The sequence below is a fragment of the Poecilia reticulata genome, chromosome 19 (genome assembly GCF_904066995.2).
Source record: "Poecilia reticulata chromosome 19, P_reticulata-male-v2, whole genome shotgun sequence".
Classification (NCBI taxonomy): Eukaryota; Metazoa; Chordata; class Actinopteri; order Cyprinodontiformes; family Poeciliidae; genus Poecilia; species Poecilia reticulata.
Genome location: NC_088848.1, coordinates 25,922,451 through 25,944,296, shown reverse-complemented (window position 1 = coordinate 25,944,296; position 21,846 = coordinate 25,922,451). Strand labels below are relative to the sequence as shown.

Sequence of the window (21,846 nt, the reverse complement as noted above, 5' to 3'; positions counted from 1 at the left end):
CTGAACAAAAGACAAATTGTCAGCAAAAATAATTGCACATAGAATTGTGAACAGCAAATGGATCCTAAAGGACAAACTTCAGAGTTAACTTAATGAAAATGCAAAAAAAAAAAAAAAAAGAATTAAGAAATCACTCAAGTGGAACCATTCTAGGTGTATATGTATCATATAAATAAGGGTGCTAAAAAAATTTAAACTGAAAAATTTCTTGCTGATTCAGCAACTTCATGGAATTTTGCTTTTCATTTTGTAAAATTTGGTTTGAAAATTAATTTGTGAATAAAATGTTTCCCATTAAAATGAAGTGATTATTTAGAAAACCCTCTTTTATTAAAAATAAAAGCACGAAATGTAAACATTTTCACCGTCAAGGGACCAGATAGATTTTCTTGTGGGTCAGGTCAACAGTGTGATTCCAAACATATCGCTCATATCCCGGAAGTTGGCTTATGCCAAAAAGTTGCTTTTATTTTGAAGGACTGTGATAGGAAGCAATGGTTGGCCCTACCAGTAGTCTCAGTAGAAAAAGTTTGAAGGAACATAATTATCCGTTGGGTGTTCAGAAGGATAGCTGGACTTTTCTCACGGCTTGCTTGGCTTCCAATGGCTCCGACAAATGTCCCATATCAGCTCTGCGCAGCTACGGGAGCAGGTAGGTCCTCCACCCGGCTCTGTCACATGGTTCTCTGTTAGCTTGGAGCTAAACTGATGTGATGCAACTGCTTTGCAGTTGACGGATCACCTGAAACCACGTTAATATTCAGGTCTCCAGCCCAGCAGAAACACTGGTGACCGGCTCGTAGAAGCGTTTAGGTCAAATCAGAGTCGGGTTAAATATTCATACTCAGGGTTTGTTTACTGTGCTGCATGTTTTAAAATGAACTGTTTTGTTGCAGTTGGTACAGATATGACGTTGGACATCCGAAGGAAATTTTCCTCCTTGACTGACAATAAAGTTTTATCATATCTTATTTCTCACATCGACAGTGATATTTTGATTTGTGTAAATTTGTTATTGTTGATAATGTGGCTTCCATGTCTCCTTCATGTCTTTCATTACTCCTATAATTAATTGAGATATGTATTATAACGTATGCTTTGAGCAGGGCCGTGCAGAGACCAGTAAGGGGGCAGGTGCTCAACAACAAAAAGGGCCCATCTAACCGCATTCTAGGACAGAATATTAACAAACCCTCTCAGCTTTCAGAGTTAATAAACAATGATAAATTACAAAAATGTGACATATACAATGAATAATAATACCAAAATTTTGACCAAAAGGGCCCTTGGGGGCAAGGAGCAAAAAGGGCAGGTGCTCAAGCCCCCCCAGCTCCCCGCTCTGCACGTGCCTGGCTTTGAGTGTAGTCTATGTTCCGTTTCCTATTGATGGCAATTAAAAATAATAATTAATGGCACCATTGAAGTCCAGAACTGAGGGGTGTGATACTCCTTAACATAGCCTTAATGTTTTTTTAATTATTATTATAAAATCTTTAATTCTGGTAACCGTTAAAACACAATAGTAAACCACAATACGACTAAACTGAATTAATTGTACTTTAACTTAAACCATATATTGACGAAAAATTTATTTAATTGAAAAATACTTTTTGCTGCTAAATTATTGAATAGACATATTAGCTCAAATAGTAAATGGACTGTACTAGTATATTGCATTTTATCAAGCCCAGAAGCACTACATTCAGTCACACACATTCACACATTGAATGTGTGTGTACATATATTCAATGTGTACACACACACAGAGAGCATGGCTAAGCCACGCTCTCTGTGCATGGCAAGCTATGCCATGCACAGAGAGCGTTCATGGCAAACTACTGGGTAGTAACCATAGCTGCCATGCACCACCACCAGCAGGCTTGGCGGGTGAAGAGTCTTACCACACAACAACAGAGGCAGACAGAGCCCCAAATTGAACCAACAACCCCACCATCGTCCCTCAGCGACAAAGATATTTATTTTTAATCTGTTCTTCAACTAACAAATCGGTATGGATATTCTATCCATTCAGATTTCCAGAGTTTCAGGAAGTCCTGATCATTCATGGATCTTCTTTAGAACCGTGGACGCTGATCTGCGGTTCAGTTCTAACTGTGGTTTAGGACGAGCTGAGCCATGCTGAGGGAACCAAGCCAGCGTTCTTACTGCAGAGTACTTCCTGTGTTTTTCTGTCTAGGCTGCAGCTCTCCAGTGGAGTCAGAGCTGCGAGTTTTGCTGCAGCAAAGGATTATGGTCCTAGATGGCGGAATGGGAACGATGATCCAACAAGAGAAGCTGGAGGAGGAAGATTTCAGGGGAGAAGAGTTTAAGGAGCATCCTCTACCTCTGAAGGGCAACAATGACCTCCTGAGCCTCACACAGCCAGCCATCATTTATAACATACACAAGGTAGTCCATGCAGATGGATCCAGATGTTGTCCTGTCTGATGCTGGACATGTGGTGTCTTTGACTAGACCAAAGTGCTGCAGTGTTGTCCATGGTGTGTTTCCAGGAGTACCTGCAGGCCGGAGCTGACATCATTGAGACCAACACATTCAGCAGCACATCCGTCGCCCAGGCAGATTATGGACTGGAGCAGCTGGTATGAGCAGCACACGGCTCCTGCTGCCAACACAAAGGTCATGCACACAGAGAGACGAGAGTTCACTGATTAACCACTGATGAGCTCATTCTGAGAAATTCTGCAGGTTCTGTTTCTACATACCCAGAGCTTATCAGAGCTGACCTGTGAGCTTGCTCCTGATGGCTAAAAGCTGTTTTTTTTCTCCTTTTGTTCTGCACAATCTCAGTCAGTTTTAAGTTGATAACTGGCTCTACTTGGTGTGTTATCTACTTCTCATTCAATAAATTGAATAAAAGCTGATTTGGAAGCAGCAAAGTTGGTTTTTCAGTAAAAGTCTGGATTGACATGGTTCTACTTGTCATAAAAGTGTATTTGTAAAAGGACAAATATTATGAGGCCCACTTCACATCTTTTGTTGTAAGAAAATTATGTCAATAATAATTTCACACTGACTAAAAATTAAAAGTTTAATAAACAAATTTGTAGGATTATTGAGCTGCAGCTGGGGGCCACAAAAAAATCAGTCCAACTGCCACATATGTCCCCTGGAAGTGGACTGAAGCATTACAAGTCATATTATTTCTTGATAGTTGTGATAATTATCCTGTTGAATTCTTCTAATTTATTCTGATTCCAGTGAATCTACTGGTTTGAGTCTATGACAAGCTTTATTTTAATGTAGTTGTAACTGAATTGTACTTAATAAACTGGATTGAAAAGAATACATATTATATGCATATATATATAAACTGGACCTGTTTGGACCTGTTGATATGGAGAGTTCTATACCAATAGGTCTGGAGTAGTTGAACCAGTGGAAACTCCATTATGTTTCACAGTTAGTCAGTAAATATATGCTCTGTTTTATTATGGAAAAAAGGTTACATTAAGGAGCTACTGCTGCCATTAACTTCATACTTACCATCCATGAGCATCCATTGTAAAGTCAAGGTCATAATCTAAGCGATTGTTACTACGTGTTCATCCAAGAAGAGCGAGCGCTGCAAGTCTATGACTCCATGCAATCTGCTGGGTTTCCTTACATAGAAACCAACCTGAATAATAAACTGAATTTAATGCACTGTTTGAACAAAGATCAATTGGCTTTATTTTTCTGTAAAGTGCCTTCAGATGATGTGTTGTGAATTGGCGCCATATAAATAAACTCATTTGAAGGTGTGAAAGAAGAAAAAAGAAATGTGTGTTATGTGTTGAGATGTGGTCAGGATAAGATCATGGACACCGTTCATCACCAGTCATGAACTGGTTTGTCTGGTTTAAACATAACCAGAACAACTGGAGCAGGTTTTCCTGTTTGGAATTGTTCTTTTTAAATGTCGACTAATTCAATATCAATATTAAAGCTAACTGAAGACAATGTGCTGCCACTTTGTCTTCAGTGATGCCACTGAAGACAGTGCTAACACAGGTGGCATGCCTGTTCCATGCCACCTGTTCGGTGTGTGAGACATGAGCATATGGAAGCATGTGCAACATGTGGCTAATGTAGCTGTCACTTTAGTCATTTATTCTGTATTAGATGAGTTTAATGTGGGTCATGTTGTTGCTTCAGAGGGTAACTGTGTTTGTTGTGCAGGCCTATCGCCTCAACAGGGCGTCAGCAGAGCTGGCGAGGAAGGCAGCCGATGATGTCACCAAACAGTCAGGTTAGCTGAGCCTCCTGTCTGCTGCAGTGATGGTCATACTTCAGCTCAGAGGTTTGTCATGGGATTAACGTGTCCTGTGTGTGTCCTCAGGTTGGAAACGCTACGTGGCCGGGGCGCTGGGCCCCACCAATAAAACCCTCTCTGTGTCGCCGTCTGTGGAGAAACCAGATTTCAGGAACATAAGTAAGAATTTATCATTAGTGTAAATCTGCCTACATCAGGCTGAACTCGACCTGAGTCACTGTACAAAGAGACCAGTGAGATAGGATACCAGGTCACCATGACTGCACTGAAGAATAGCCTCACCTCCCAAAGGCCACAGCAGGGAACTGATCCAGAAGCAGAATGTTCCTTGTTGTTTGCCTCTGTAGCTGTTGTCCTTACTGCTGTTTGGTTTTGTGACTCCAGTGTTCGATGAGCTGGTGGCAGCTTACACAGAGCAGGCTCGAGGTCTGCTGGACGGCGGAGCAGACATCCTTCTGGTAGAGACCATCTTTGACACGGCCAACGCCAAGGTAATGTCCCTTTGGCTTAAGTCCTGGCATCAAGGTGTTTAATTTGTTATAAACATCTTAAACATACATAACAAAACATTATACAAGTTCAGTGATTAATGCTCTGCAGATGTTGTAATGTGGGTATTTGTTACTCACACAGTTTTTCTTATTGTAGTTTCATGATGCTGTCTTCCTATCTATCCTCAGGCTGCTCTGTTTGCCATCGACCTTCTCTTTGAAAAGTCCTATGAAAGGAAGCCCATATTTGTACGTCATTTTCACTATATTCTTATAATCTTAACTGAAGATCATAAGATTCCAGATGGAAACTTTTTGAATCTGTGAAACTTGTCAAACTTGTTATTTATGTGCATCTACAGAAGTGATGCTCTTATTTCAGTTTATCTGCATCATTGCATTTTTTTCATCTGCTGCTGCAGATAAAAAAAAATAAAACTGAGGTAGAAATGTTTGTGTTTGTGCTAAAACAGCTAACAGGAACTTTTGCATTTGTTAAATCAGATTTAGGCACAAAATAGAAATAAGTATTTTCCAGTGCATCTCACAGCTCCAGATTAGTAAATAACCTGTTAGGTAAACAATGTAATCTGACTCACCACTGATGACCAAACAGAACATTTATGTGTAGCAGCAATTACTTGTTCCAGGGAATTACTTGGAAAATGACTCCAAAAGTAATTTACTCCTAAAGCAGTTTTATGGTACAGTACAGGACCTATGACATTAGGTATGTTGTCATGACTACATTATGAGGTTTTTTTGGGATGGTCCAGATCTCAGGAACCATTGTGGACCGGAGCGGCCGGACGCTGTCCGGTCAGACGGGCGAGGCATTCGTAGTGAGTGTGTCCCATGCAAAGCCGCTGTGGTGAGTTGACCTGTTGGAGAATCAACATGAGGTGATCCATGTGGGACGAACACAGACAGGAGTCAGATGTGTGCCTCACCTCGCTGTGTTGCAGTATTGGTCTGAACTGTGCGCTGGGGGCAACAGAAATGAGGCCTTTCATTGAGGCGATTGGGAAAAGCACATCAGCTTTCATCATCTGTTATCCTAATGCAGGTAACCCACAACAACATCTAGTCCATAGTGTTGGCATGGTAACCTGTCTTCAGAAACAATGCTGGTGATTTAATGAATAACTGAAGGCTTCAGTGTGATGTCGACAGGTTCTCTGCAATCAATCCAAACGGTTTACTTTTCATTAAAGGACTTGCAGCTTTGACCTGTGTTCTACTTCCTGTTGCCTCGTTTGTTGGACCACTCGGTCCATTCATTGATGAGGTCAGGGGTAATCTTAATAACAGTTTGTGTTCTTTTTTTTTGTTAGGACTTCCCAACACGTTTGGAGGATATGATGAAACACCTCAAGTTACAGCCTCCAGTCTACAGGTCCTGTTCAGTTTCCACACTGATGTTTAGAAGAAGCAGTTGCCACAACCATTAGCACCCTGATAAAGATGTGCAGCTCAGCCTTAAAATATATGATTGCTGTGTTAACTGTTAGCACAAGACGCCATGTTTTGTTGTAGTTCAGGTAAACAGAAGATTTTCCAACCTCTTTTCCCAGCCTACTCAGTGAGGTGGGTCCTGCTGCAGCCTCTTTCATCACAGTTCCACTTGTACTTTAAGAATAGTTTGCTTCTACTATGGAGCTATTCAAGTTCAGTCTAGAATCTATTTCTTTACAGCCATTTCCCAACTTGCAAAGGTCAACACATGTCCTCTTGTTTTTTTCTGTAGTATTATTAATTGAATAAAAATGTAATTGTATTAATCACACTCTGATGTTGTGATTAATCACGATTACTTGCTATGCCTAACTTTGCAAGCTTGACATATAAAAATGCACACAGTTGTGGTTCTTGCAGGAATGGTTATTTTCTAGTGCTTGGGTGCCCCACCCCTTTCTGATGCCGCCCTCAGCAGCTGCCTATACCCTCATCACTGATCAAAAGTCCTAAAGCCTGGAAGATTTTTTGTTGAGCTGTTAGTCGTTTCCTTTCTAAGGCTGGTGTAGCATTCTGAGTGTCCAACAAGGTTTATTTAAATTCCACGTTAACTTAATTAAAACAGAAAAGATTTTCTAAGGATGAGGTATTGACGACAAAGCTCCAGAATTTGGGCAATATGTTCATTTTGATTATTTGATAAGTTATTATTGATTTTGTCAGCCATTGCCATTTGGTGCTGAGTAATAAATCAGACTTTGCTCATACGAGTGTTTTTTTTATATTTCTGGCAAATCTTTTTTAAAAAGATGATGACATCATCATCACAGAGACATGCTAGGTTCAGCTGTCTGCATGCATTCCATAGTCAGAGGCTCTGTGGCTAACATGAATAACTGGTGATGGTGTGTGGATTGTTTCAGGATTCAACAAGAACTACTTCAGGTTGATAAAATGCTCCAGAAAGATAATTGATATTTTCTGTTCTGTGGAGTTTTGAGACTTCATCTGTCACCTGCCTTACTTTAACACAAACATCCGATTTTAGGTTTAAATGCAAAAAAAATAAATAAATAAATAATAATAATAATCTGTGTGGTGTTGCACTACCACTGGCTGCCAGAATGCTGCTCAAGTGTCATGCCTCTCACAGAATTTTGCAGTGGATGGACTGGTGAACATAGTGGGGGGATGCTGTGGGACCACCCCATCACACATCAGGTCAGTGTGATTTTTCTCTGACAGCTCAGTGTTTGTCTGATTGTTCATGTTTACATGATGCTTCTTCCTCCTCCTCTCACAGAGCCATAGCCGAGGCTGTTAAGCAGTGCCAGCCAAGAGTTCCTGCTGCTGATACTTTTAAGGACTATTTGCTTCTCTCAGGTATAAATGTTTCCAGTATCACTTATTCAGAGAACTTTTCATGACATGCCTGATTACTGATTCAGTTTCAGTGTTTCATAGGTTCACAGTATAAATAAAAACTAAGTTGAGGTTATGGAAGGGTTCAGTGGGATCTCTCCCAGTACAAAGTTTGTTGAAGGGAGTGTGAAAGACAAGATGTAATGACTCTCGTCAAGCTCTTCAGATTTCCTTTTACAATGCTTTGCTTTCCAAGACTTGTCCAGATGCGAGACAGTCTTACCAGATTCAGCCTGATGGGGAAGTGAACATTTTATTTGTTTACTTATTTATTTCATTTATAGTTTAAAATGAACATGTCACATGTTGGCACAAGCAAAAGCTCTGGATGGAAAGGAGTAGTCTGAAGAAAACAATGTTTTGTAGTCTACCTCTTCTCCCAAGAGTCAGTCTACTGCTCCACAAGCATCAGTCAGCCGTCCATACAAACACATCATTAAACACAAAGTATGCAATGTACATATAAAGATAACAAGGAAAAAAAACATGATCTTTGTAATGATTCTGCACTCTACTGAATGAATATACTTCATTATACCTTGAAAGAAAATTATTTTTTATTTTTCTCTTAAAGGCAAAAATAGATCTACTCTCTTTGCTTTCTGTAGACAGTTAGTCCCACAGATTTGTTCTATAATAAATCTGTTATTGCAGTCGGTGGCACTCAGGCACTATTTGAAGCTTAAATTTTAGGCCTGTCGCAATAAACGATAAATCAATTAATCGCATGATAAATTACCTATCGACCTCATTTCAATTATCTGCTTTATCGTCTCTTCCTGCCTTTTTTCTTTCTCTTGATGACACTGAATGAAAAAAGGTTCAACTCCGGTGCTCTTCACTGACCCTCCCTTCCTCATTTCCTTTGTGTAATGTTCAGCGCACACTACACGAGTTGTCGGCCCATTTTCAAAACCTGAGACCACCACACATTAGTTGACAGAAATCCTAAGTATAACGGTTCGATCGGGTTCGTCGTGCCGTGTGGTGTCCAGCCACATGGGCACAGAATAATGGCTACAAGTCCAGTTAACTAATTTTAAAATCAGGCATTAATCAATGTTTTACTAGAATCTAGCTGTTATGCATGTGGCTAGAGTCCTGACTGAATGAAAATCATTGTAATCTATTCATGTCACGTTAATGAAGAGCAGCTGAAAACTTACCGGGTTCATCAACTGCGGTAGCAATTTGGCTCCAACTCCTCCCCTTGTCATTTCTATTTTATTTTCTCGAAATGTTGAATAAACATTAATGTTGTTTCCACATATCATCTCCAATGTCCGCTGGACTTCGTGTTGCGCCATGTCAGCTGTTTGTGATTCCTCTCTGTAATTTCCCCTCACAAATCACGGAGGAGAATCCACGCTTTCTGATTGGCTACCTGTCACATTCAGCGTTAAGCTCCGAGTCGGGGGAAACCCCTGATTTAGATCGGAGCGGCCACACGATCTACCCTAACACACAACACACTGCAGGATGATCGGTTACGAAATCACCAGCGATAATCTTAGATCAGCCAACAATCTAAGATTGTCGTAAGGGGAAAATAGGAGCAAAAAAATCGTGTAGTATGAACTACTGCATTAGGTAGTCAGATGTGCCCATCTTGTCTATTTAAATCTATCCAGATGGCACAGAATGATTGAAACATTAAATCAATGCCAGGCAGAGACACTGAATCAACGTTGAACGCTGACGTTGAAACAACATTGAAAGTGGTCGGTGACTTGTATGTTGAATCAATCAATCAATCAAATTTTATTTGTATAGCACATTTCAGCAGCAAGGCATTTCAAAGTGCTTTACATAATTAAAATAAAAACAGAAATAATCAGTGAGAAAGAGAGAGATTTAAAAAAATAAATAAATAAATAAAAATAAAAACAAAAAAACAAAAAACATTACATCATTAAAACGTCGAAAAGAAAGAAGAAGAAATTAAAAACATTAAAACCTGCACTCTAACCCTAATTTAGCCATAAGCAACTCTAAACAGGTGGGTTTTAAGTTGATTTTTAAAGGCACCCAGTGTTTCAGCTGTTTTACAGTTTTCTGGAAGTTTGTTCCAAATCTGTGGTGCATAGAAACTGAATGCTGCTTCTCCTCGTCTGGTTCTGGTTCTGGGGATGCAGAGCAGAACCAGAACCAGAAGATCTGAGGGGTCTAGACGGTTGGTACAGTAATAACAGATCTTTAAGGTATTGTGGTGCTAAACCGTTCAGTGATTTATAAACTAACATCAGTATTTTAAAGTCTATTCTCTGAGCTACAGGGAGCCAGTGTAGGGAATTTAAAACTGGTGTTATGTCTCTATATTCCTGGTTTTAGTCAGAACCCGAGCAGCAGCGTTCTGGATCAGCTGCAGCTGTTTGATTGATTTATTAGTCAGACCTGTGAAGACGCTGTTGCAGTAATCAATGCGGCTAAAGATAAATGCATGGATGAGTTTCTCTAGATCGTGCTGAGACATCAGTCCTCTAACCCTGGAGATGTTCTTCAGGTGATAGAAGGCCGACTTTGTGACTGTCTTAATGTGGCTCTGAAGGTTCAGGTCAGAGTTCATCACTACTCCCAGGTTTCGGGCTGATCACTGGTTGTCAGTTGTAATAATGTTAGGGTTTCAACCATAACTGACATTATATCAATGTTGATTCAACCATCATCTGTATGTCAGTTTATATGCATATTTGTATCGATTCTACATTGAATCAGTTAGGAATCAATGTTGATTCAACCATCATCTGAACATGGTTCTGCATGCATATTTGGGTTGATTTTATATTGAATGAAAGCTAAGGATTTATGTACATTTTTACGTTTGATAGGTCTACATCATAACATACCACTAAAAGTTTAGTCACTGGTGTTAAACACTATTATTGGCAGATCATGGGTAAACTGTGTACAAAAGGTTAAAAATGACAACATGGGTTTGATATAACATTTTATTTAAGAAAAGAGGAACAGATCTTTAAACATATTTGACTCCTTTTTGACTGTCAGAATAACAGTCTATTGTCCACAGAAGAACAGAGTCCGCGAGGTTAAACTTTGTACTGTATGAACCAGGGAAACAGTACAAGTTGTGGTAACCCCAGTTAGACTCTGGTTGGCGTCACTTTGATTCCTTGTGATGTCTTTCTCTCATTCTGACGTGTAATGAAGCCACTTGACAGTTTTACTGCAGTCTTCAAGAGTCAGCTTTGGGTCAAACTGCAGAGCAATGGCTGAAAAACACAAAAATAAAAGTGAGGAAGGTGCCGGTTAGAAAGATGATAAACATTTGAAAAGTTATGAAAGACATTGAAATATTAAACAGTGTACTGGTTACAAGTCTGAGAACAAATACAAACCGTACAGTTCCCCATGTACACTCACTGTTAAATTAATATTTATCTTAATCTTTTATTAATATTTATCTTAATGTTTATGTATACAACTACATTTACTCATCAAGCTGCAGTATAGTGTAGGATTTTGATATTGATATTAAATCAATATTTAAAATAAAGGCTGTTTATCAGAAAACCTAACAAAAAAACTCAGGGAGGATCAGGGTTTATTTAACATACCAGAGACACATAAATACAGCAATAGGTGATTTATACTGTAGTTGGAAAAATTATAATTTATACAGAATAAACCTCCATCAAATAGCTGGTTCAGTCTTCCATCAACTACAAATATTTCCAAATAAGTTGATTAAATTCCTTAAAAAGTGTCTATATGCTGATGAAGATCCCACACAAGTAATAATAGTCCAATTCAGTTTAACCAGTTACCAACCCAAGAATCAACAGACTGAATCAGTCATTAGCAGGTTTAGTTCAGTGTTTCACCTGCCTTACATGTTTTAAGTGTTTCCTTTCTGCCACATATAGATTGAATCTATGATTAACAACCTTCTGCTCTTCTTGATGGCTGCAGACGGTCATACAATCATCCAACTCAGCAGTTCTGGAACAGAGGCACATCTAAGCACGCCCTATTTTAAAAACTCAAATCCCACAAAATCTCACAGGATTTCATACTTGGGCCTGGAGCGGTGGGTAGGATGAAAATAATACAAAAATGAGACATGACCTCAATTATTAAAAGGAGACATGACCTCAATTATTAAAAATATCTGTTTTGCCCCAAAATAACCAAGATTACTATGGGCACAAAACAATGCCCTTATTTTTCAATAAACACATTTAAGATCCAAGTAATATTGAAAAACTTACCATAAAACTGCTGAGAGGAGAATTCAATTCAGAAGCCGGTTGCAAACAAGCCAGCAGCAAAGCGGCTGTTTGATTGGGACAAACCACTAGTGTAAAAAGGGGGAGTCAGACTGTACAACTCCTAGTAGAGTCTTGTAGATGTTTTTGTGTGAACTCATTATGCACAGTCAGTAATAATATTTACAGACAAGTAAGAAAATGTTCAGAAAGGAATCACAACCCACTGTTCTCAACATGTAGTGCTTAATTTGAAACATGATTAACCCCCACTTAGTAATAAAATGTTCTGACCCAGAGCTCAAGGAAGGGGGGGAGGGAAGAAAGGATGAGAGGAGGTAAAGAGGGGAAGGTTGGGAGGAGCGGCTGAGTGGTGGAAGGTTTGGGAGGGAGTAGGGGCAGATAAGGAGGTGATGAGGGATACAACAGATTGCACCCAATGGTAAATCAACCTTGAATTATAGTCAGAATGGTTGATATTTGGTTGAGATCGACAACTGATGATGGATCAACCATCAAACAACCATCCATCTCTAGCCAAGTAACCAATTTTGAAACTGTGTCATTGAATCAATGTTGTTTTGTGGTTGAAATGTAATGAATGAAATGCTGATGTCTGATCAACATCTGATCAATGTTGAATCAATGTCAGCTGTTTTGCCACACACCTTCCCATCCTCTCCTCATCGGAGCTCTGGGTCAGAGCATTTTATTAGTGAGTGGGAGTTATCAGGTTTTAAATTAACCACTGTAAAGGATATTGGGTGATGATTAATTTCTGTACATTTTCTTACGTGTTCATAAAAATTCCTACTGACTGTTTGTGATATATTAACACACAAACATCTACAACATACTACAAGGAGTGGAGCGGTCCACCCCTGCTATTTACATAAGTGGGATGTTAAAATCACGCAGCCGCTTTACTGTTGGCTTGTTGGCAAAAGATGTTAATTCAATGTTGAATTGCCATCATGTGCAATCTGGGTACAGAACGGAATCACAACTCAATGTTGTGAACACATAGTGCTTAAGTTAAAACGTGACTAACCCTCACCTAAAATGGGGTGTGCTGTGGTGGCGCAGGGGTTGGTTAAGCACAACCCACACATGGAGGCCTTAGTCCTTGACGCAGCTGTCGCAGGTTTGATTCCTGGCCTTGGCGACCCTTGCTGCATGTCTTCCCCCGTCTCTCATTACCCACTTTCCTGTCAATTAACTATTGAATAAAGGCCACTAGAGCCAAAAAAATCTTTTAAAATGTGAAAATGAAAAACCTTCACTTAAAATTAAAGTTGTTTCACCCGGAGCCCAAGGAGGAGAGGGAGAATGGAGGGGTAGATGGGGCCAGGTGAGGGGTGGGGGGAAAGGTGTGTGTCTGGCGGCTGTAGGGAAAGGGGTTGGGCTTTTGAATGGCTGGTGGTGGTGGAGGGTGCAAAAAACAACTTGCATTGATTGAACATTTAGATTACTAGTTCTTCCTCAAATCTTGTCCTCAAGGCAAAGTGGCCTGCATGTTTTTAGTTCAGCAAAACCCCTTTAATCAGATGTCAATTAAAATCATGTGTGCTGAATTGGGGAAATGCCTAAAACTTGCAGGGCAGTAACTGGAGGACCAGTGCTGAAAAACACTGGATTCGATGTTGGCATTTCAATCAATGGATGTTAATTGGCTAGAATTGAATGGTTGTTTGATGGTTGATCCAGCTTCTGTCATTGACCTTAACCATAAATTCAACCTTTGTGATCATAATTCAACATTGAATTAACATCTATTGCCAACAAGCCAACAGCTGTGTGGTTGGGCCATCCCACTCATGTAAATGGTAGGGGTGGACCGCTCCACTCCTTGTAGTAAGTTGTAGATGTTTTCGTGTCAATATATCACATACAAACAGTCAGTAAGAATTTTTATTAACAAGTAACAAAAAATTACAGAAAGGAATCACCACTCACTATCCTCTACAGTGTTATTAAAAATGTGATAACCCTGCTCAGTAATAAAATGCTCTCACCCAGAGCTCTGATGAGGAGGAGAGGATGGGAAGGTGTGTGGCAAAACAGCTGACATTGATTCAACATTGATCAAACGTTGATCAGACATCAGCATTTCATTCATTAGATTTCAACCACAAAACAACATTAATTCAATGACACAGTTTCAACGTTAGTTACTTGGCTAGAGGTGGATGGTTGTTTAATGGTTGATCCACCGTCAGTTGTCGACCTCAACCATACATTTAACCTTTGTGATAATAATTCAACATTGAATTAACATCTTTTGCCAACAAGCCAAAGCAAAGCAGCTGTGTGTTTGGGCCATCCCACTCATGTAAATAGCAGGGGTGGACCGCTTCACTCCTTGTAGTAAGTTGTAGATGTTTTTGTGTTAATATATCACACACAAACAGTCGGTGAGAATTTTTATGAACAAGTAAGAAAATGTACAGAAAGGAATCAGCACCGACTATCCTCTACAGTGCTTAATTTAAAACGTGATAACCCCGATCAGTAATAAAATGCTCTGACCCAGAGCTCTGATGAGGAGGAGAGGAGGGGAAGGGGTGCGGCAAAACAGCTGACATTGATTCAACATTGATCAGACGTTGATCAGATATCGGCATTTCAGTCATTTGATTTCAAACACAAAACAACATTGATTCAATGACAGTTTCAACGGTTTGATTGGATGGTTGTTTGATGGTTGATCCACCGTCATTTGTCGACTTCAACCAAAAATCAACGATTCTAACTATAATTCAACGTTGATTTAACGTCGTGTGCTATCTGGGTAGTCATTACTGAAGGCCAAGTATACAGACTTCATAATCTGCACTCTTTTGGTTGAATGCAGTATTTATTTCCACTTTGGCTTTATGTTGTTTAGTTTTTATTCAAGTATGTTTTTTGTTAATGGAGACTGAGAATCCATTTTATTTTTGTTTTTGGTTGTTTTGTTTATTTAGTTTATCAGTTCCAGTGTTATGTGTTTGTTTGAAAATAAAGTGTATCTATCTATGGCAGGAAATTGCATGTATTATTAGTCATTTCCATTAAATCGGTGTCAAAAGGTCTTGAAACAATATTATCGTTTATCGCAATAATCTTTTAGACAATTAATCGTCCAGCAAAATTTGTTTCCTCCATATGTTCATAATTCTATAATGCTTGATAACTTCCTGCCTTGTTGGAAAGAAAATGTTTGTAATTTTTAGGTTTGGAGCCCTTTCAGATTGGCCCATACACCAACTTTGTGAACATTGGTGAGCGCTGCAATGTGGCTGGGTCACGCAAGTTTGCCAAACTGATCATGGCTGGGCAATATGAGGTTATTATGATCGTTATTATTTCTTAGATTGTAATAAAATCACTATTCCACCTCAGGAGACAGGTTTGTTGTCAGTGGGTTCTTCTGTGTTTTGTCTTCAGGAAGCTCTGAGCATTGCCATGGCCCAGGTGGAGATGGGAGCCCAGGTCCTGGACATCAACATGGATGAGGGCATGCTGGACGGTCCGACTGCCATGGCTCGCTTTTGTAACTTTGTAGCCTCTGAGCCTGATATTGCACGGGTAAGACAGTCAAATGAATTCATTTTCTTTCTAATTTTTTCCATGTTTAGCAGAATTCTGTTTTTAGGAACAGTGAAATACAGAACCTAATTCATCAGATGCCCATAAGTGACCCTGGCATATAGAATAACCATCATTACTGTGGGTTATTGTTAGGTGTTCTGAGTTAAAGAAGGTATAGAGCTGATCTGTTTCACTTGCTGATCATACGTCCGACATTTGTTTTTTTTACACTTTCAAAACCATCCTACCTGTTTAATGAGGAACTGAATGACCTTGCTCCATATTTTATGAGCCCCTCAGGGTTCTAGAAGTCTTGTTTTTGGTCCTGCAGGTTCCTCTGTGCATCGACTCGTCCAACTTCTCAGTGATTGAGGCTGGGCTGAAGTGCTGTCAGGGCAAGTGCGTGGTGAACAGCATCAGCCTGAAGGAAGGGGAGCAGGACTTCCTGCTCAGAGCTGCCACTGTGAAGCGCTATGGAGCTGCTGTGGTGGTCATGGCCTTTGATGAGGATGGACAGGTGAGGCCTAAATATTCAGCCAACACACATGTACACACACATACTGTCTACAAAAAATATTATAATCATAAAATTATATGTCAACATATCATGGTTATGGATGATTTAGTTTGTCTGTGATTGTGGCTCCCACACAGCAACAATTACTAGTGCAAACATTTTATGACCTTCCTTGCATGATCACAGTTTGAGTGTTTTGCTTTACACTCTCTGCTACGGTTGCCTTCTGGTCCAACAGTGCAGACGTAGCTAAGTTCAATGGTGTTATAGTAGTTAGACATTTACAGTGTAAAACACTGATTTTAATTACTAAGTTACTGTATGTAATATTGCACCTCTTCAGCGGTGTATGAAATGCTGTCTACCAGAAAATAGAACATACATTTCTAACGAAGCCATAAATACCATAAATAAGGAGCAACAATACAGAGAAAAGTTCTGTCAGGAAATAAACCCATCCTGGACTGGCTCTAACAATGGATGTTTCTATTGACCATAAAATTGCCATTTAGCTTAAAGAAAACACTTTAAGCTATTAAAAATAACTTGCCAGGATGAGGTGTTTTTTTGACTGCATCAAAATTGATTTACTTTGCTAAACTGCAATGGAAACACTTTTTTCGCATTTCACAAGTAATATGATCAACAACCATATTAATGTTGTCACTGATGCAGGGAGAAGAAGACGACAGGAAGTAGTTGTTACAGTTCTGTGGACACAATCAGACTAAATATATCAGTCAGAGATGGCCGACACATATGTGGAGTTTTATTGATCTGTGCTTGGAGCAACAACAGGAAGTGAATGTCTCCGCTCCACAACAAATCAATGAAAGCAAACTGATTTTTTTTATTCCATTTTTCATAATGAGAAGATAAACCTTTAATTAGTCAATCTAACTTCATGCAGGACATGCAGGATGTTGTTAGGTCTAACTGGATGAGAAGTTTTCTTCATTGGGATTAATGTGGACAGTTTTCCTCCTGCCTAATACACTGTGTTCTCTTTATCAGACATACACTGTGCCATCATAGCAATGATATTGAAAGATGACATTTTCATTCTAAGGTTTGAGCAATAATCAGTAACTGCTGGTGGTGTGCAGTTGCTAATTAATGTGCTGCGACTTGAGGCCACAGATACGGAGCGGAAGGTGGAGATCTGCACCCGGGCCTACAACCTCCTGGTCAGCAAGGTCAGCTTTGATCCTAACGACATCATCTTTGACCCCAACATCCTCACCATTGGCACTGGCATGGAGGAACACAGTGACTACGCTGTGAACTTCATCAGGGCCACCAAGCTTATCAAGGTAACAAGATCAATCTAAGACAAAAGGTCTGCAGTCGGGTTGTGGCCCTCTGGTCCATACAGCAGCTTTCTGTAGGAGATGTTAGAGACATAAATCTGTCTTATAGCACTTTGACTTGGTGGTTTTAGAAAAAAGCAGAGTGCAAAACTTTCTTGATTTTTATGAAGAATCCTTCATTGCATCATCATCTCTAGAGGTCCACAGTCGTCCCCAGAGCAGAACCATAAGAGAACCAGAACAGGGCCAGAACAGAACCAGAGCAGAACCAGCTTTCTCTAGGTTGTTGAGCCTTTTCAGGGTTTCATTTTTGAATGGTTCAAATTTGATCAATGCAGGGAAGTTAAACCTGATGGATGTAGATTTAATCCACCACTTCACAGTTTTTCCATCAATGCACCAACATCTTGCAGGAGGATTCTGTGTACCTGTAAGTGTTGACTGGTTATTCTGCTGTATGTCCGCTATTTTTAATCTGTTATAAGGTGCTGTGGTAGAAAAGCTGCTGTATGTGAGCTTATTGGTGAATGCTGTAATGATGATAAATTCAGGTAAAACAAACTAGCTGTGTAAATGTGTCTCTGCTTTGGATTAGTTGCAGCCATAGACATAGACATTCTTATCTGGCTATTAAATGACATTCATCTTTAGTTTTTTAACTATTTCACCAGAATATCTTACACCCTCTCACCTCCCACACACTCACACACACACGCGCGCGCACACACGCACACACACGCACACACACTACATTTTCTGTTGTATTTAACAACAACACACCCCAGGCTGCGATTGGATTCAGCAGCCTGGATTTATTTACACTTCTCTGTAATATTGATATTGTGACGATGATACATTTGCAGTAATGTGTGCAGCCCTATCCCATTGTGGCTTCACAATACTTTAGCCATTGCTCACACACTTATGCATCGATTCAAACAGCAATCCCTCCTGGGATTGGAAATGGCTTCAAAGTGGCGTCTGGGAAAAGATGAGTTTTAAAGGGCTTGGGATGTAAACATGGAGCTGCTTGGCAGCTCATTTCTAGCGGTATAATCACATTTCTAACTAAGAGCATTATGGGTAATGAGGAGACACTCTAATGAAAAGCTATCTGTTTGTGATTAGGAGACCCTACCAGGAGCCAGGGTCAGTGGAGGCTTGTCCAACCTCTCCTTTTCCTTCAGGGGCATGGAGGCTATCAGAGAAGCTATGCATGGAGCATTTCTCTATCATGCCATCAAGGTAACTATGGTTACAGTGTTGCATCCACGTACCCAGACACAGTTGCCTTTCTATCTTCTCTAATCAGTTGTTGTGAATTGCCATCACACCTAAAGATGACAGAGGCACAACTTGCTGTTATGACAATATTATGATGTCATAGCAGGAAGATTCAAATTCAGTTCAGTTTCTCTGCTCCTCCTGGTCAGGAGACTCATTTCTACTGAAGTATTCATACATCTTCTGTGTAACAACTGTTATGTTCTTAGTGACTGTTGAAAAAAGTCCATGTGGAAAATATCAGCCTGTGAGATCTAATCTCCTTCAGATTAGCTGAGCAGAGCAGGATGACACTAAAAATTAATGAAAAGTGTAAAAACGTCTAAAATAAATTGCAAATTCTGGAGACTGGAAATAATAGCTTTCTATATTTTTTATCTTAAAGGACTTTTTGTGGCCTTTATTTAACAACAATAAGTACAGTGACAGGACAGCTGTGAAACAGGAATAAGACATGTGACAAAGGTCAACAGGTCAGGATTTGAACCAGTGACTGAGGCCTCTGTCTATGGGTCACACACTTTACCACTGCCACACCCTGGAAAATTTTTTGATTTAGTTCATTTTAGTTCAGATAAAAAATATATAGTTTTTGCTGTTTTGAATATCTATACCTCTGTCCTGTTGAAAAATGTTAGTTGTTTTTCTTTTTGTTTTTTTGTCCAGCAAGGATTAAAAATAAAGTTTGCAGTTCCATCAGTATTTATCTATTTGAAAATAGGAGTAAAACAGAATTTTTAATATTTATAAAAACATAAAAATTCATAACATTTTACAGTAGAGGTGTGCCGATCGATCGGCCACCGATCATAATCGGCCAATTTCCGTGAAAAAGTGTATGATCGGTAATCGGCGATCACGGTCTCTTGTTGCTGATCACCTGCATTTCATTTCTCAGCCTGCCTGTGCAGCTGGTCTCCTCTTTCCTTCACACTGCGCAAACACGCAGCAACAAATCCTAAGCAATCCTAAGAAAATTGAAGCACGTCAAAATGCATCAACACGGCGAATCTAATATGGCATAAAAATAATGTCATACTTGAGGAGTTTGGCTACATGGAGGCTCACTGCAGTAAAAAAGACATATGGAGGATCAGATAGCAGGTAAAGCAGCGCACAGCTACAAACACTCACCCGGATTAGCATGACGGTCAGAAAGCTAAACAACTAATCCGCAAAATTATTTAAATCTTCATAATTTTGCGGACGAAAATTATGACGCTGCAGCGTCTTACACCGCTGGTTCTGCTCTCGCTGTTGAGCCGCCGCTCCGGCTACAGGTAGTAATATTTCAGACGGAGCGCCGGTTCTGCTCCACCTGGTAGTGACTCTCACACCGAACCTCTGCTTAAAGCTGCAGTGTCTAACTTAAAAAATTACATTTTACATACGTATTAAAACTTTCGCTGTCTTAACATGAGACAATCTCTAAAAAAAATAATCGATCTCCTCCCTGCTCTCCGCTCAGTCAGAAACAGCCACTCAGAACTAGCAGTAATCAGCTAGCCGCCATGCTATCAGGAAGTTTTCATTCAGTAACTCTGGATTGTTTATTGTAATGGATCCTGTTTTTGCCTTTGAATGTTAAGTTTTATACTTGAATTTTTTGGCAATGTTGAGAGGTTTTATTTTGGCTCTTTGCATTATTTAGCCTCTTCAGAGCCTCCATATGTTATCAGTCTGTTAAAGATAGTATTATTGATAGCAGTACAATTTGCACAATGCCTGTTTTGATTTTTTCTTGGAAAAAGTTATTAAAAACAAGTTTTTGTCTAAATTAAGGTGAGTTCATGGTTCCTTTTTCCACATAATAGTGGACACATAGTAGTGCTTATGATAAAAAATAAATAAATATTATGTGATCGGTATCGGTATCAGTGATCGGCCCTCATGGGTGATCGGAATCGGCAGGAAAAAACCTGATCGGCACATTTCTATTTTACAGTTACATTGACTACCCAGAGACAATAACTCCTCTGTCTTGTACTACAGACTTTATGAAGTGTTGACGGCGTGACGTCTGTTCTCTGGGAGTCTTCACTGCGCTTCCCACCTCTTCTTTACGTTTTGTTACAGGCATTTTGCTGAACACATCTCTTGTGAGATTTAAATGAGTTGATGTCATTTCCTTTTTAGAATGGGATGGATATGGGCATTGTAAATGCCGGGAACCTTCCTGTTTATGATGACATCGATAAGGAGCTGCTGTTGCTGTGTGAGAGCCTCATCTGGAACAGAGACGCTGACGCTACAGAAAATCTGCTGGCCTACGCTCAGGTAGAGGAAACCTGGCAACCATCAGTCCTCCAGGCTGTTGCTATTTCTGCTGTTGTGGATGTTGTTGCTGCTGCTTTGCCTAGACTGACACAAGTCTGCCTCTCATTAACAGAATAAAGGGAAAGGAGGGAAGAAGGTGGTTCAGACAGATGATTGGAGGAAAGTATGTGTAGAAGAAAGGCTGGAATATGCTCTCATCAAGGTAAAGACATTCACTGGCTGGAGCAGACACTGTGTGTATGTGTGTGTGTGTGTCTCCCCTTGGCCCAAAGTGTGTTATGCTTAGATGCAAGTATAAAAATGGATTCCACACACTGTTGTCTGTGTTCCTGTCAGGGAATAGAGAAGTATGTGGTGGAGGACGTGGAGGAGTGCCAGGCTCAGGTGGAGCGCTACAGGAGACCCCTTCACATCATCGAGGGGCCCCTGATGAATGGCATGAAGGTGGTGGGGGACTTGTTTGGAGCCGGGAAGATGTTTCTGCCACAGGTGCCACTGTTATTCATCTGCACTCATTGTTTCAGTTTTCATCATATCATCTGTATGCCATTCATTCTAGTCATGCCATTAATGTTAACAGTAATGTAAACAGTTCTGAAGTTGAAACTATAAAATTACATTTCCATGTGTGGCTCCAACTGTCCTGCTGGTTTAAAGACCCAGCTACAGGAAGAGCTTCAAGTAACGCAGTTTAGTATGCAGACAACAACGTATAATAAGTGTTCAGTTGAACATTTCCCCAATGAGAATCGTTGCCATGGCAACAGATTGTTGAATCTAAAGGCTCTTGGTGAGGACCAGAACTCATCTGCCTGTACTGATTCTCACTAAGTATTGTTGTCACCGGCCACTACATTAGGTACAAGCAGCTGTTCCAATCCTTCACAGATGGTGAATCAGCCAATCACATGGAAGCATCTCCATACCTTTCGTTAGCACCCTACAGATGTGAGCAGACAGCAACAGATTTGCTTTTACTGTCGATTTAAATAAATGACTTATTTCTTGAGTTAGT

General features: G+C 39.9%; 1 protein-coding gene across 1 annotated transcript in view; it reads left to right on the top strand.

Annotated features, from left to right (window-relative positions):
- The first annotated feature begins 455 nt into the window (after nt 1–455).
- Nucleotides 456–21,846, top strand: part of mtr (5-methyltetrahydrofolate-homocysteine methyltransferase) — a 37,072-nt gene continuing 15,681 nt past the window's right edge. The window contains exons 1-20 of the mRNA XM_008438069.3: nt 456–652; nt 2,198–2,409; nt 2,514–2,603; nt 4,183–4,252; nt 4,343–4,435; nt 4,661–4,767; nt 4,957–5,016; nt 5,544–5,638; nt 5,733–5,833; nt 6,102–6,163; nt 7,376–7,443; nt 7,526–7,605; nt 15,086–15,198; nt 15,300–15,440; nt 15,775–15,960; nt 17,094–17,273; nt 18,399–18,515; nt 20,691–20,831; nt 20,944–21,033; nt 21,168–21,320. Of these exons, the coding sequence (XP_008436291.1) occupies nt 604–652; nt 2,198–2,409; nt 2,514–2,603; nt 4,183–4,252; nt 4,343–4,435; nt 4,661–4,767; nt 4,957–5,016; nt 5,544–5,638; nt 5,733–5,833; nt 6,102–6,163; nt 7,376–7,443; nt 7,526–7,605; nt 15,086–15,198; nt 15,300–15,440; nt 15,775–15,960; nt 17,094–17,273; nt 18,399–18,515; nt 20,691–20,831; nt 20,944–21,033; nt 21,168–21,320 (2,208 nt within the window). The 5' untranslated portion in view covers nt 456–603. The remainder of the gene's footprint in view (nt 653–2,197; nt 2,410–2,513; nt 2,604–4,182; nt 4,253–4,342; nt 4,436–4,660; nt 4,768–4,956; nt 5,017–5,543; nt 5,639–5,732; nt 5,834–6,101; nt 6,164–7,375; nt 7,444–7,525; nt 7,606–15,085; nt 15,199–15,299; nt 15,441–15,774; nt 15,961–17,093; nt 17,274–18,398; nt 18,516–20,690; nt 20,832–20,943; nt 21,034–21,167; nt 21,321–21,846) is intronic.